General features: G+C 58.7%; 1 protein-coding gene across 1 annotated transcript in view; it reads left to right on the forward strand.

The window, feature by feature from the left end:
• ST3GAL1 (ST3 beta-galactoside alpha-2,3-sialyltransferase 1) overlaps positions 1–9,447 on the forward strand; it is a 56,323-nt gene extending 46,876 nt beyond the window's left edge. Inside the window, exons 3-7 of the mRNA XM_004697382.2 lie at positions 400–596; positions 1,588–1,767; positions 3,231–3,276; positions 4,218–4,337; positions 5,785–9,447. Of these exons, the coding sequence (XP_004697439.1) occupies positions 400–596; positions 1,588–1,767; positions 3,231–3,276; positions 4,218–4,337; positions 5,785–5,958 (717 nt within the window). The 3' untranslated portion in view covers positions 5,959–9,447. The remainder of the gene's footprint in view (positions 1–399; positions 597–1,587; positions 1,768–3,230; positions 3,277–4,217; positions 4,338–5,784) is intronic.
• Positions 9,448–12,807: the final 3,360 nt, after the last annotated feature.

The raw sequence follows: 12,807 nt of genomic DNA on the forward strand, positions 1-12,807 counted from the left end.
ATGGATGGAAGGAAGGAAGGATGGATGGATGTGTGGATGGATGGATGGAAGGAAGGATGGATGGATGGATGGATGGATGGATGGATGGATGGATGGATATATGTATAGATGAATGGATGGAAGGAAGGATGGATGAATGGAAGGGTGGGTGGGTGGATGAGAGGCTAGATGTGTGGGAGGAGAGATGGGTAAGTGGGTGGATGGATGAATGATTAAATGAATGAATGCTCCCTTACCTTTTATCTCCCAGAGTAGCCTGGACTGTGTGAGCCCCGCCATCTCCAGGCACACAGCAGCAAGAAGGCGCCCTCATGGCCATGGCCAGTAGGCTGGATGAGTAGCCACAGGGAGCTTGGGGCCCAGAGCTCAGCCAGGTTGATAAGCCTCCTCTGTCCACAGAAGCTGCAGCGAGAGAAGATTCCCCGGAACCTGAACGACACAATCAGGGAGCTGTTCAGCCTGGTGCCCGGGGACACGGACCCCATGCTGGACAATGAGGCAGTGGGCTGCCGGCGCTGCGCCGTGGTGGGCAACTCAGGCAACCTGAAGGCCTCCCAGTACGGTGCCCAGATAGACGAGCATGACTTCGTGCTGAGGTGAGCACCCCTCAGCCCGGCACTAGGAGCTGCATCCATGGGTGCCTCCAGTGCCCAGCCCCGCACCCTGAGGGCCTCTCCAGGCCAGAAAAACATCTGGGCCATTGCTAAGGGGCCCAGGGCCCAGCCTTGGTGGCCTCATCTTCCGGTGGGCGCCAGGCCCCTCCCTCCCCACTCTGGGCCTTAGTTTCCCGTCTGCATTGCAGAGGGAACTGCATTGGGAGGGTTGCCAAGGGACAAGAGTGGACGCTGAGCCCCGAGGCTGGGAGCTTAGCACGCAGGCCCGCTGAGATGGGGAGACGCTCTCACTTTCCTTCGGACCACTGCTCCCCTCTGCAGAGCAGACTGATGTCCTGCATCTGGTGTTCCTGGGTTTCCCGCGTCATCACGTGAGACAGGAATCCCGGTGACCGCCACATCCACCTGGGCTCTTTGTAACCCCCACCGTGCTGCCCACAGAGCCCAAGGACACAGGGGCTGCAGGGGGAGACATCTAAGCAGGGGTGGGACTGGTGGTCCCGAGTGACTTCCCGGCGGTCTCTTGTTTCTGGGACGGGTCACCTGGTGGCCGTGGGGTGGCCCTGCATCCCTGATATCCAGTGGGAAGACTCACAGTGTGTGGGGGGCATCTGTCCCATGTTGGAGACCGCCTGCAGCGCCTCCGTGGCCTTGGGCAACCTCTTGGGGGCACAGGGATCCTTGACCAAGGACCTGGAGGCTCGTGCCTGGTGGGCATGCCATTCAATGTCCTGAGGTGGCTGCAGATAGTGTCTGATGATCAGTTATGGAGCACCTGTGCAAGATCCACCTGAGATCGTGCAAGAGCAGTGTCCTGCTGCCTCTGCTTCAGTGAGCAGGGCCAGGGGCTCCCGGCCAGGCAGATTCAACACCTGAGGCTGCGCTGAAGGCCAGTGGATTGAGTCGCCGCTGGCTGGGAGCGTGGGCACCCACGTGATGCACCGCTCATTCCTCTCTGCTTCTCCCCGCCCAGGATGAACAAGGCCCCCACGCTGGGGTTTGAGGCCGATGTCGGCAGCAAGACCACCCACCATCTAGTGTACCCCGAGAGCTTCAAGGAACTGGGGGAGAACGTCAGCATGATCCTGGTGCCCTTCAAGATCACAGACCTGCTCTGGGTGATCAGCGCCACCACCAACGGCACCATCTCCCGGTAAGTCCCCATCCTCTCCCCACCACGCCCTGGCCCGGAGCAGCTCCCAGACCTGGCACACAAGCCTCGCCCCCTACAGGCCCCTTCCCCAACTCTCCCAGTTCCAGGGGGGCCCCTCAGTCCTCAGGGACTTTCAGCTGGACGTAGGTTGAGCCTTGCTCCTCTGGATGGCAGCCCAGTGGTGGCCCGCCGAGATCTATTTCCTCCCAAACCAGAATCCCCCTGCCTGCCTCAGGAGCTTCCAGCTCATGGGGGAGACCCCGAGAAGGGAGTTGAGAGGCTGGTTTTCAGAGGCAGGTCACCACGCTTCTCCTCCAGCATGCTTCTGGGTGGACTTGAACCCCTAACCTTTGGGTTCACTATTTGCATCAGCTAGGGATGCCATGCATCCCAGGATAGCCCACCAAGAAGCAGTCAGGACAGGAGATGCTGCCCCAGAGGAGCGCTGGAGAAAGACGAGGCTCTCTACTCCCATAAAGGGTCCCAGTCTCGGGAACTCACAGGGGGCAGTTCTACCCTGTCCTGCAGGGTCGCTCTGAGTGGAGATCAACTGGACAGCAGTGAGTGGGTGTGGGAGTCCTGCCCGCCGTCCCTAGAGGACCTCAGAGGTAGCAGCTGGGTGCGGGTAAGGAGATGGCTTTCCAACTGCCCGGGGCCCTGGCCCCACAGCCGCAGCATCTGCTCCCGCACTGTGCTGAGAAGCCGGGCACCATGGGCACAGCAGCCGTGGGGGCTCACACTTTCTCGCAGTAACCCAGGGGCTCCCTCGCCCAGGCGGGCCTTTACCCAGCCATGACTCCCGTCCCCCACTCTCCTCACTCCTTCTGAAAAGAAGTGTTTTCAGGGTTCACAGTCATCCCCTACCCCAAAACAAAACAAAAAAACCTGGCTGCCATCCTGATCCTAGCAACCGTGTCAGCCAGGGTAGAGCTGACCCCGTGGGTCTCTGAGACTAGGGCTCTCATCTCATCCAGAAAGCCTCCTCCTTCCCCCGCAGAGCGGCTGGCGGCTTCAAACTGCTGGCTTTGTGGTTGGCAGCCCAACACATAGCCCTCTTGGCCAGCGGGCCAGGGGTCAGGTTTGAGTGCTTGCATGCTGTGGGGTGCAATGCCCAAAAGGAGACCTCACACCGGATGCTCCCAGCGGTTCTGGCTTCTCAGAGAGACAGGAGAGCCACTCTGCCTGACATCCCCCACCCAACACACACTACCTTCCTCAGGCTGCCCGAAGAGCTTGGGGCCAATCCCCCATCCCAGCCCTTCTGAGTAAGGGAAGGAGTTTGCATGCCCACAGGTTGACCCCCAGAACCTCTTGCGATGGGCCACCATTGCCCTCTAGTGTCTGCCACTGAGCATTGCAGGCTGCTACTGCCGGGAGGCAATGCTGCTTGTCTGGGACCGAGCAAGGGGAAAGGGCCGCCCTCCTACAGACCCTGCCACCAACCACCTGCCCCTTTCTTGCAGCACCTATGTCCCTGTGCCCACCAAGATCAAAGTGAAAAAGGAGAAGGTGAGTTTAACCCATTAACCTTCATTCACTTATTTTTATTTCAGCTGCAATCAGACCTGGTGGGGCAGTGCTAAGCTGCTAACTGATTCACTGATAACCAGAGAGTCAGAGGTTCTAACCCACCATGGGGCAGCTCCCCTCTGTCCTATAGAGTCCCTGACAGCAAGGAATACATGTACAGCAGTATCTGTGTGCACATTTGTCTAATTCTATCTAATATACATATGTGTCTGTAAGTAGATATAGATGTAAACGTGTATAAGTGTATGCACACACACAAATATACATATGTGTACAGATATACCTATACATCGCTGCCATCACGTCAACTCGGACTCATAGCAACCCTGCAGGACAGGGTAGAACTGCCCCTCTGGATTTCTGGGACGGACTCGTTCCGGGAGTAGAAAGCCTCACCTGTCTCCCCTGGAGCAACAGGTGGTTCAAGTTGCTAACCTTGCAGTTAGCAGCCCACTGCCCCACCAGGGCGCCTTATACAGTGGAGGGCACTTCAAGGAGTCTGCGGGGGAGTGGAGAGCAAAGATGATGGAGCGGCCCCTGAACGCTCTGAAGCGCCTCTCAAGGTGCCAAAGCAGCACGGTTTCGGCCTGTCTCACGCACACAACACAGTGTCTTCATGAAGTTCATCATGCTGAACCAGCGTCCCACCAGTCCCTCTCAAATGCACCCCCACTGAACAGACACTAATGACCCCCAAGCAATGCCTCCTGGTGCCCCGCTTCCCCCGCTGGCCTCTGTGCTCGCTCCATCAGTGCGAGGGCCCTGCCCATCTCACCACTGGGATGGCAGCTCCACCAATGCTGGGGCCTGGGGGAGGGGGGTTGTCCCCTTACTTCCCGAGTGCCCCTCCTGGTTGTATCTGCCCACCCGCCCGCGTGGGACCCACGGTGGGTGCCTGTCTCACTCCTTCCCCCCTGCAGATCCTCATCTACCATCCAGGCTTCATCAAGTACGTCTTTGACAACTGGCTACAGGGCCATGGGCGGTACCCGTCCACGGGCATCCTGTCTGTCATCTTCTCCCTGCACGTCTGTGACGAGGTACGCCGCCTGCCCCACACAGGGGACACTCCTGGACGGGGTGGGGCAGCAGGGACAGAGTCTGGGGCTGGATGACCCTGAGGACCCAGGCCAGGCAGCCCCTTCCCTCCCTGGTCCAAGCTGCACATTGCTAGCCGGGCACTGGCAGAGCCTCCTGACACCCCCGGGAAAGAGGTTACAAAGCCTTGCTCCTGCCCCCGGCAGGCAGCCGCTGCCCAGACACAAATCTCAGCTTGGGAGCAGCGTCTCCCGGTGAGCGCCTGGCGATGGTAGCCGTGGGCAGAGCTGTACACTAGACAGTTCACAATGACTGTGCCCAAGCCATATCAGAACGGCTGGGTGTGGGAATCGAACCTCCAGACTTCTCAACCCACCAGCAGTCTCCTCTTGACCCCATGCTGGGGGACCAGCAGGCTTTCCTAACAACCCAGTAGGCGCACGCCAGGGTGAGGCTTTGGATGTGGTGTTTTTTAACACTTGGGCATCCCAAGGCCCTGGGCACTCAAGGCCAAAAGAGAGTCTCTGGTCTCCAGGGCAGTCAGAGCACCGATGTCTGGAAGTACCATAAGGGGGAGGCTTTGCAGAACGGACAATGACTTTCTCACCGCTGGAGAGGCCGGGAATCAGGGCGTGGTTCTCAGGGGGAGTGTCTGGGAGCCCTGGTGGTATACAGTGAACCCTCGTTTATCACGGTTAATCGGTTCTAGACCCTACCGTAATAAATGAAATTCCGCGAAGTAGGAATTTTCTTATTTGTAAATCAAATATTTTCATAGTTAGAGCATAGAGGACATGAAAAAACACCCTTTAGTCACCATTACCCAATTTATTAAACGAAAAAATGAAAATACAGTAAAACATTTGGACGTTACAATTATCATTTATTATTTATTATATTATTTATGGCATCAAGCGTGTACAGTATGAGCCAATCAGTGGCAGTAATGACAGAGCATGCGCTGTTACGCAAAAACTGCGATAGAGTGAAGCCGCGGAAGTCGAAGCACGAAGTGGCGAGGGTTCACTGTAGTGGATTAGACAGTTGGCTGCTCACTGAAAGGTCAGCAGTTCGAAACCACCAGTCGCTCCGTGGAAGAAAGGTTTTCTGCTCCCGTGACAAGTTAGTCTCAGAAACCCACAGGACAGTTCTACTCTGTCCTCTAGGGTCACTGGGAGTCAGCTTCACCAGGGATGGCACGGAGGGCGTGGGTCATTTGTGGGCATTCTGGTCCTGGCGCTGCGTTTGTCTTGAGCTCTGCTTCCTCTGCCCCCCTTGTGGGCCACTGCACCTACTCCTTTCTTAACACAGGGGGCGGTTAGGTTTGGAGGCCCCTTACCCTGGCATGCCCACTGGCATACTCGCAGGTCTGGCGCTTGGGGCTTCCGCAGCTGTCTGGGGGCACACTTGAGGCTGTGTGGTCTGACCTCTGATCCCCCCTCCCCCTAGGTTGACTTGTATGGCTTCGGGGCAGACAGCAAGGGGAACTGGCACCATTACTGGGAGAACAACCCGTCGGCGGGTGCTTTCCGCAAGACTGGCGTGCACGATGGGGACTTCGAGTCTAATGTCACAGCTGCCCTGGCCTCCATCCACAAGATCAGGATCTTCAAGGGGAGATGACGCTGCCAGGAAGGGCCAGGCCCGTGCCTCCTCACCACCGCCAGCCCTGCACCCGGGTCCGGTGTCACTGAGCCCTGCCGGACTACAGAGTGGGTCTCCTGATCTGCTGAAGTTGGGGGACAGACGCAGTCCCCGAGGCGGGCAGGGCGGAGCTAGATGCCGTGTCAGGTCCGCTCTGGCTGCCGGTGACCCGGTAGTCTGACCCTGAACACCCCTTCTCCGAGGTAAAGGAGCCGAGGATGGGCAGAGAGGCCTGCCCTTAAGGGGCCCTGCTAGCTCCCACTCAGGGCCTCCCTGGACATTCCTGAGGGAGGACTACCTTGAGGGCAATGCCACAGACCCTGGGCAATGCCCCACGGGGGCCTCTGATCCCTGACATCTTCCCCCCAGAGCTTGGGCTCCGGACAAGTTCATGCTGGCCAACCACGCCATGCCCTGGGGCTGGGAGGCAAGCTGGGGACAGTGGCGGACAGAGCAGGGTGTGACTGACCTCATCTCTTCTCCCCCTGTGGGCCCCTGTCTTCCTTTCAGCCTTGCCTGATTATTTATTGATTTCTTGGGTAATTGGACTCATGTTTTGCACGTGGTGTGGCTGGTATGGGGTCTTCATCAAGCATGCTGTGGCTTATGGAAGGGGTGCATGAGCCCTGGGGGTTGGGCTGCCTGTGGGGGCCCCCAGGCTTGGGGAGAAGTCTCCTGGCACCAGTCTGTCTGTCTGTCCAATGCCCTGTGCCCCGTCCTCTGGCTGTGCCCTGTCCCTCACTCAGCACCCTGTTGTTGGGCCAGGGGTGGCCCCCTCCCGGTTCCCAGGTTTGATCAGAGAGCCCATCTTGCCCACTGAAACCACCTTCTAGAAGGCGGGGGGCACTGATGCCCTGGTGGCTTATGCAGAGTGCAAGTGGCCTCAGCAAACCTCCACCTCCCCTTTCCAGAAGGTTCCACTCCCACCAGCCAAACCTGGAGAGAGCATGGTGTCCAGGGGGCTGTAGGCCATTTACAAGAGGCCCCAGAAGGGACCGGCCAGGCTCTGTGAGGCTGGGTCTAGGTTTCTGCTTGAGTGTGGACTCTGAGTGTGCCCAGAGGAGAGGTTCTAGCCTGTTTATTTGCCGAGAGCGCCAAGGCCTGACAAGGGTTTGCTTCTGTTACAGAAGGCCCAGCTACAAAGTTCTGCAGAATGTAGGGTCCTCGGGGTGGAAGAACCATGAAGCCCCATGCTGCCCTTGGACCCTCAGGGGCCAGAGTGGGGTGGCCCAGGACGGGGCCATGCTGGCTGGCCCAGGGAGCTCGGGGACAGGTCCCAACACAGTGTCCACGAGAGAGAGGAGCTGGCCCCCAGAAACCTCCCATCCTAACCCACAAAAAGCTGAGTCGCTTCAGCAACAAGAGGTTCAGGCTGAGCACTGTGTCACGTGGCTTTCCTGGGAGAGAGAAAAAGGCTTGTCCTGGGAGGGGGGTGCACGTGAGCACCCCCTGGACCAGCTTCCCAGCCTCGGTCCACTTTCTCCCCACTGCCCTCTGACCTCCCAACCCTCCCTCTGTAGAAAGGAGAAGACCAAAGCCTGGGAAGGGGGCTGACCGGTGAGCAGACGTCGCAGCCTACAGATTTCCCATGTCCAGGGAAGGGCTTATCCAGCCAGCACCCAGAACGTGGGTTCTGACCCCTGCCCTGGCTCTGACTCTGGGGGAGGGGGGTTGTCCTGGGGCTGCCCCTGGGGCTCCACTGTCACCCCATACTTCCCGTGGGGGGTGGGTCTTCTCCTTCTGGGACCCCAGCAAGCGCCTTTCTGAGTCTGAAAGATTTGGACGTGGGCCCTTAACCAAATCAAAGCCGATCCTTGTGGCCCAGGCAACACGCACCCCTGGCCTCAGCCACCTCCGAGGGAGGGTGGCTTAGAATCGGGCGAGGAGCTTCCAGGCGGCATTTGGGGTGCTGTGGGCAGGAGACAGAGGGTGTGTTGGTGGTGCTGATGGTGTCAGGTGCCAGCCAATCAGTTCTGACCCACAGCGACCCTCTGCACAGCAGATGGAAACACGCAGGGCCAGGCACCATCCGCACGCTGGTCCCTGTGCCGGAGCCCCTTGTTGTGGCCACTGTGTCAGTCCATCTCCGTGAGGGCCCTCCCCTTTTTGCTGTCCATCCACTTTACCTCACATGCTGTGCTTCCCCAGGGTCCGGTCTCCTCTGACCACATGCCCAGAGTACGGGAGACCACGTCTCCATCCTTGCCTCTGTGGGCTTCCAGCAAATGAGACATAAGACTTGGATACCAGCCGAGGGGGGAGCAGGAGCTGGGCGATTCCCCGGGAAGGCGGGAGGTTTCAGAGCCCTTGGTTGCCATGTCCCTGTGTGATTAGGGCCACCGGGAGAGGCCAGCTCCGTGTCCAGGGGCACTAGGCCACAGGTGGTCTGTGCAGGACCTCCAGGGATGTAGTCTGTGACCTGCACTCAAACTGTTTTCAAGAGGCCGGAACGCAGGGAAAATCTCCCCCTCCCTCCCGCCCTCGGCGCGGGCCAAACATGCGTCCAGGGGCACCCACGCCCGCTAACAGGGCCACGTGCCAAAGGGGATTCAAACCCCTCTAAGGCTTCAGAAGTTCAACCCCCTCCACCTCGGCCCTCAGCACACTGGGCCTTCAGCCAGCGCTCCCCCGGCCCCAGAAAGCCCCACTCTGTAGGCCCCCTCTCCCCGCCCAACTGCGTGCTGACACCTCTCAGAGTCCTCTCTGTATGGAATGGCCATGGGGGTGAGAGGGGCCGTTTAGGAACAGAAAGTGACTTCCTCCCAGCTCTGGAAGCTGGAAGTCAATCAGGAGCCCAGCCTTACCGCTCCTCCCATAAGCCCCTGGGGCTCTTGACATCTGCCCCACTGGCCTTCCAGTCCCCCCACCACCACCACCAAAGTGATCTGACCTCATTAACATAACAAGGGAAAACCTACTTCCAAATAAGATCCCATCCCCTGGGTCGGGAGCCCCAAATCACAGTGCATGTTGGTCTGGACTCCAGGTAGTTCAGTCCAGAGCAGAGGTGGCCAGGGCAGCACAACAGACAGACACACAGCATCTTGCAGAGGCTCCGGGTCCCAGAAGGAACATTGCATTTCCAGCTCCCAGCCCACTGGCCAATGGCCCCGCCTGGGACCCAGGTTCCCGACACAGACCAGAGCTGCCCACCTGCATGAGGCCCTGCGCCAGCCCCCAAACCTGTGCTGGGACCCCAGGGCCAGCAGCCCTCTGCTCCCCTCCCCAGCACACTCTCCAAGCCAAAGCCTGCCTCTTGCGCACTTTCCGTTCTTGTCCGCTGCGTGGTTGGTCCTTTGAAGGCTAACCCCCGCCCCACCCCCCCACCTGTGCTTGTTCACCAGTGGGTGGGGCGTTGCCGAATGACATCAGCGAGAGCCTGCCTTCCGGGTCCCCTGCTTGGTTTTATTTATTGTTCAATGTTTCCGATGATGAGAATCAACACAAATAAAGAGAAGAGCTATTTTACCCTCCGGATGTCATGGTCACTTCGATCCCGGGGGCCAGATGGGGTCCTGTCCCCGGCCGACCGGGTTATCAACGAAGGCCGGACCATCTGCGGAGGAATCCTACACAGGCCTGCAGGGGAGGAGCCCTGGCCCGGCTCTGCGAGGTGCCCTTTTAAACACAGCCCTGACTGCTGTGTGATGGCAGTGCCTCTCTGAACCTCGGTTGCCTCACCTGTACCTGTAGAATGGGCCTGCATGATCCCAGTCCATAGACCCCCTTCCCGTCCTGTGGGTTCCAGCTCACAGGGACCCTGTGGGACACAGTAGAACTGTGCCCGGGGCTTTCCAAGACGCTAAAAGTCATGGAAACAGATCTTCGAATATTTTTGTTCTATAGGAATGGCTAATGCAGAACATGAAGCACCAGAGTCCACACAACTCATGCTTTGTCCTGGATTCCCCCATCGGGGATTTCTTAACTTCCAGAGGCCAGTCGGTATGGGTGCCCCAGTGTCATCGTTATTGACAAGAGCCCCTGCCAGGGCGGGATGGCCCTTCCCAGTTTCGATCTGACCCAGTCCCTGGCTTCCATGGGAAGAACCAGCCAGAGGAGGGCCTTGTGGGGTTCAAACCCAGGCCCTCTGTCCCCAGCCTGCGACCTCCCTGGGCTCCGCTGCCTCTTAGCTACCCTCTACTCAGTCCAGAGACCCTGAGTCTGTCCCAGCAGCCAATCCGAGGGACATGCTGAAGGGCGATGCCAGAGGGAAGCCGGACAGAGAGCTGACCAACGTTCTAGGGCTGGTTGTGTACGTTGGACCAAGTGCCCTAAGTTCCCTGAGCTGATCTGGATGGAGCTGGGGCGCCGTCGCCCTGATGTCACAAACTAGCAGAGGCCACATGAGCTCAAAAACGGCGCCAGGCTGAGAAGAGTTGGACCCAGGGCTTCCGTAGGACCACCTTGCTTTCTGGGCCCGGGTCTGTCCCCCTGAGTCTGGTCCTTCCCTGGGGGGGCCCCACCTTACCCAGGCTCCAGTTTCCTCCAGTCTGACCTTGCAGGCCCAGCTCACACCTGCTCCACCCAGCGAGGCCTGGCACCCAGCGAGTGCCATGCATACGTGGCTTCCCGGGGCGCATGGGAGCCGGGCTGGCACTGGCCTCCAGGCCATTTGGTGTGCAAAAGCAGGCCAGAGAATACAAAAACTTCCGTAATCACCCAAACAGGACACAGACAGTAGGTGAACTTGTCCTGTGGTGGGGCTGGCTGGACATTGCCATCACCGTCCCTCCCTTTGTGAAGAATGCAGGTTCAAACCTCCCCAGCCGCATACGTTCCCCCCAGGGAAATGAGGTCACTCCAGTGAGCCCCTCCCGCTAATGCTGCACCTGCCCAAACACTGGAGCCCCAGAACGAGGGGCGGTCTCTGCCACAGGGCAGAGGCAAAACCCTCTGGGTCACAGTCAGGGCACCTGGTCCTTAGACTGGTGCCTGGGCCAGTGCCCGTGGGGTCAACCCACCTCCCGGAGAACCTGTGTGTGTCACAGTGAGGCTTGGCTCCGGCCGGGATCAGTGGTCAGTGCTGGAAGTGGGCCTCTCTGGGTGGGGTCGGAGAATAGCCCCAAGTGTGTTCAGCAGTCACTCGACCTCCCTCCCCCCACGGGGAATCTACTGGGGATGTGGCAGCTCAGGGCAGTGACATAGGTGACCAGCCAGGGAGATGGGGTAAGGCAGGGCTTGAACGCGGCTGCTGGGTACGCGAGTCCTGGCTGGCGACCGCAGGTGATCCGTCCCTTGGGGAGCTCTTAGCTTAGCTCCTAGCCCGAGGCCCATTGGAGAAGGACCAGGAGGACTCATTCTAAGTCAGTGTTTCTCAACCTGTGGGTCGTGACCCCTTTGGCGGGGGTCGAACGACCCTTTCACAGGGGTCGCCCGATTCATAACAGTAGCAAAATGATAGTGATGAAGTAGCAACAAAAATAATTTGATGGTTGGGGGGTCACCACCACATGAGGACTTGTTTTAAAGGGTCGCGGCATTAGGAAGGTTTTAACCACTGCTGTAAGTGGAAGGACCTGCCCGGCTTGGGGAAGGAAAGTGATAGGGGTTTTTCCCAGACTCAGTGCTTCTTGAAGGAGCCGTGGTGGATGGTGGGCCACGCAGTGGGCTGCTCACAGCAGGGTCAGAGGTTCATAACCATCAGCTGCTCCATGGGAGGAAGATAAAGCTTTCTACTCCCAGGAAGTGTGACAATCTCAGAACCCCACAGGGGCACTTATACCAGAGTCCCTGTGAGTGCCAGTTGAGGGTGGCCACTAGAGGGCACAACAGACCCACCAGTCACCTCCATGGCTGCTCACCACCCTCTGGTCTGATTCTTTCTCTGAGACCTACCTACCTCTTCTTTCCAACCTCCTGGCTTCAGACGTCTGGGCTCCCTAAAGCCTCTCCTTGACCCTCTTCTACATACCACAGCCAGCCTCCCGCTGAGTTCTGGGGCCACACTCACCTTTACTCTCTCTCTCTCTCTCACACACACACTCACACAATTCCCCAGCCACAGGCACTCCCCGCCCCCAACAGATAGGTGGTGCTGGGGGCTGCTCCTGAGGGTGCATGGGCCAGAAATGAACCTGCATCTCCAGTTCTACCCTGAGCCCCCACCACTGCCCCCACCAAAATGCCAGAGCCAAGCCCGCTGCTGCCAAGTGCACAGAGACTCATGGGGATCCTGTAGGCCAGAGGGGACCTGTCCCACAGGGTTCCCGAGGCTCACTGATCTTTCCAGGAGCCTGCCACCACATTATTCTCCTGCAGGGCGGCTGGTGGGTTAGTCACCAAGCACTTAATGACTGGCCCCAAGGCGCCTTTCACTGTCCCCAAGGCCCTGCGCGGGCCTGCAAGTCTCAGCCAGATCGACTCTCCTTGTTTACCTGATCCTGTTCCTTGGGTCTCCTTTAGAGCCACCCTATCACACAGCCTGATCTGCAAGACAGAGAGACCAGGGACCCCTGGGGGGCTCCCTCTGCCTCCCTTCACCAAGCCTGTCACCTCCCAAGCCCAGCCTTGGGCCTTGTCATCTTCAAACTTGTTCTCGTGAGTCACCATGGAGTCTGGCCAGACTCATGGAAACCCTATGCACCATAGGAGCAAACACTGCCCAGTCCTGTCCCCTCCCACAGGTGTGTTAAAGGTGAGCCCTATTGCCGCCACTGGGTCCACCCTCTTGTTGAAGGTCTTCTCTTTGTCGCTGGCCCTCTACTAATTCTGAAGTCCTTCACCAGGGACTGGTCTCCCTGAAATGGACAAGCTCATAGCACCACGTGCCCTTAGAGCAATTCTTGCTTAAACGACCCCTCTCTCAGGATCAAGAGATGCTGTAAG

This window comes from Echinops telfairi, unplaced genomic scaffold (genome assembly GCF_000313985.2).
Source record: "Echinops telfairi isolate 266 unplaced genomic scaffold, ASM31398v2 ScPeMD7_1;HRSCAF=3_0, whole genome shotgun sequence".
Lineage (NCBI taxonomy): Eukaryota > Metazoa > Chordata > Mammalia > Afrosoricida > Tenrecidae > Echinops > Echinops telfairi.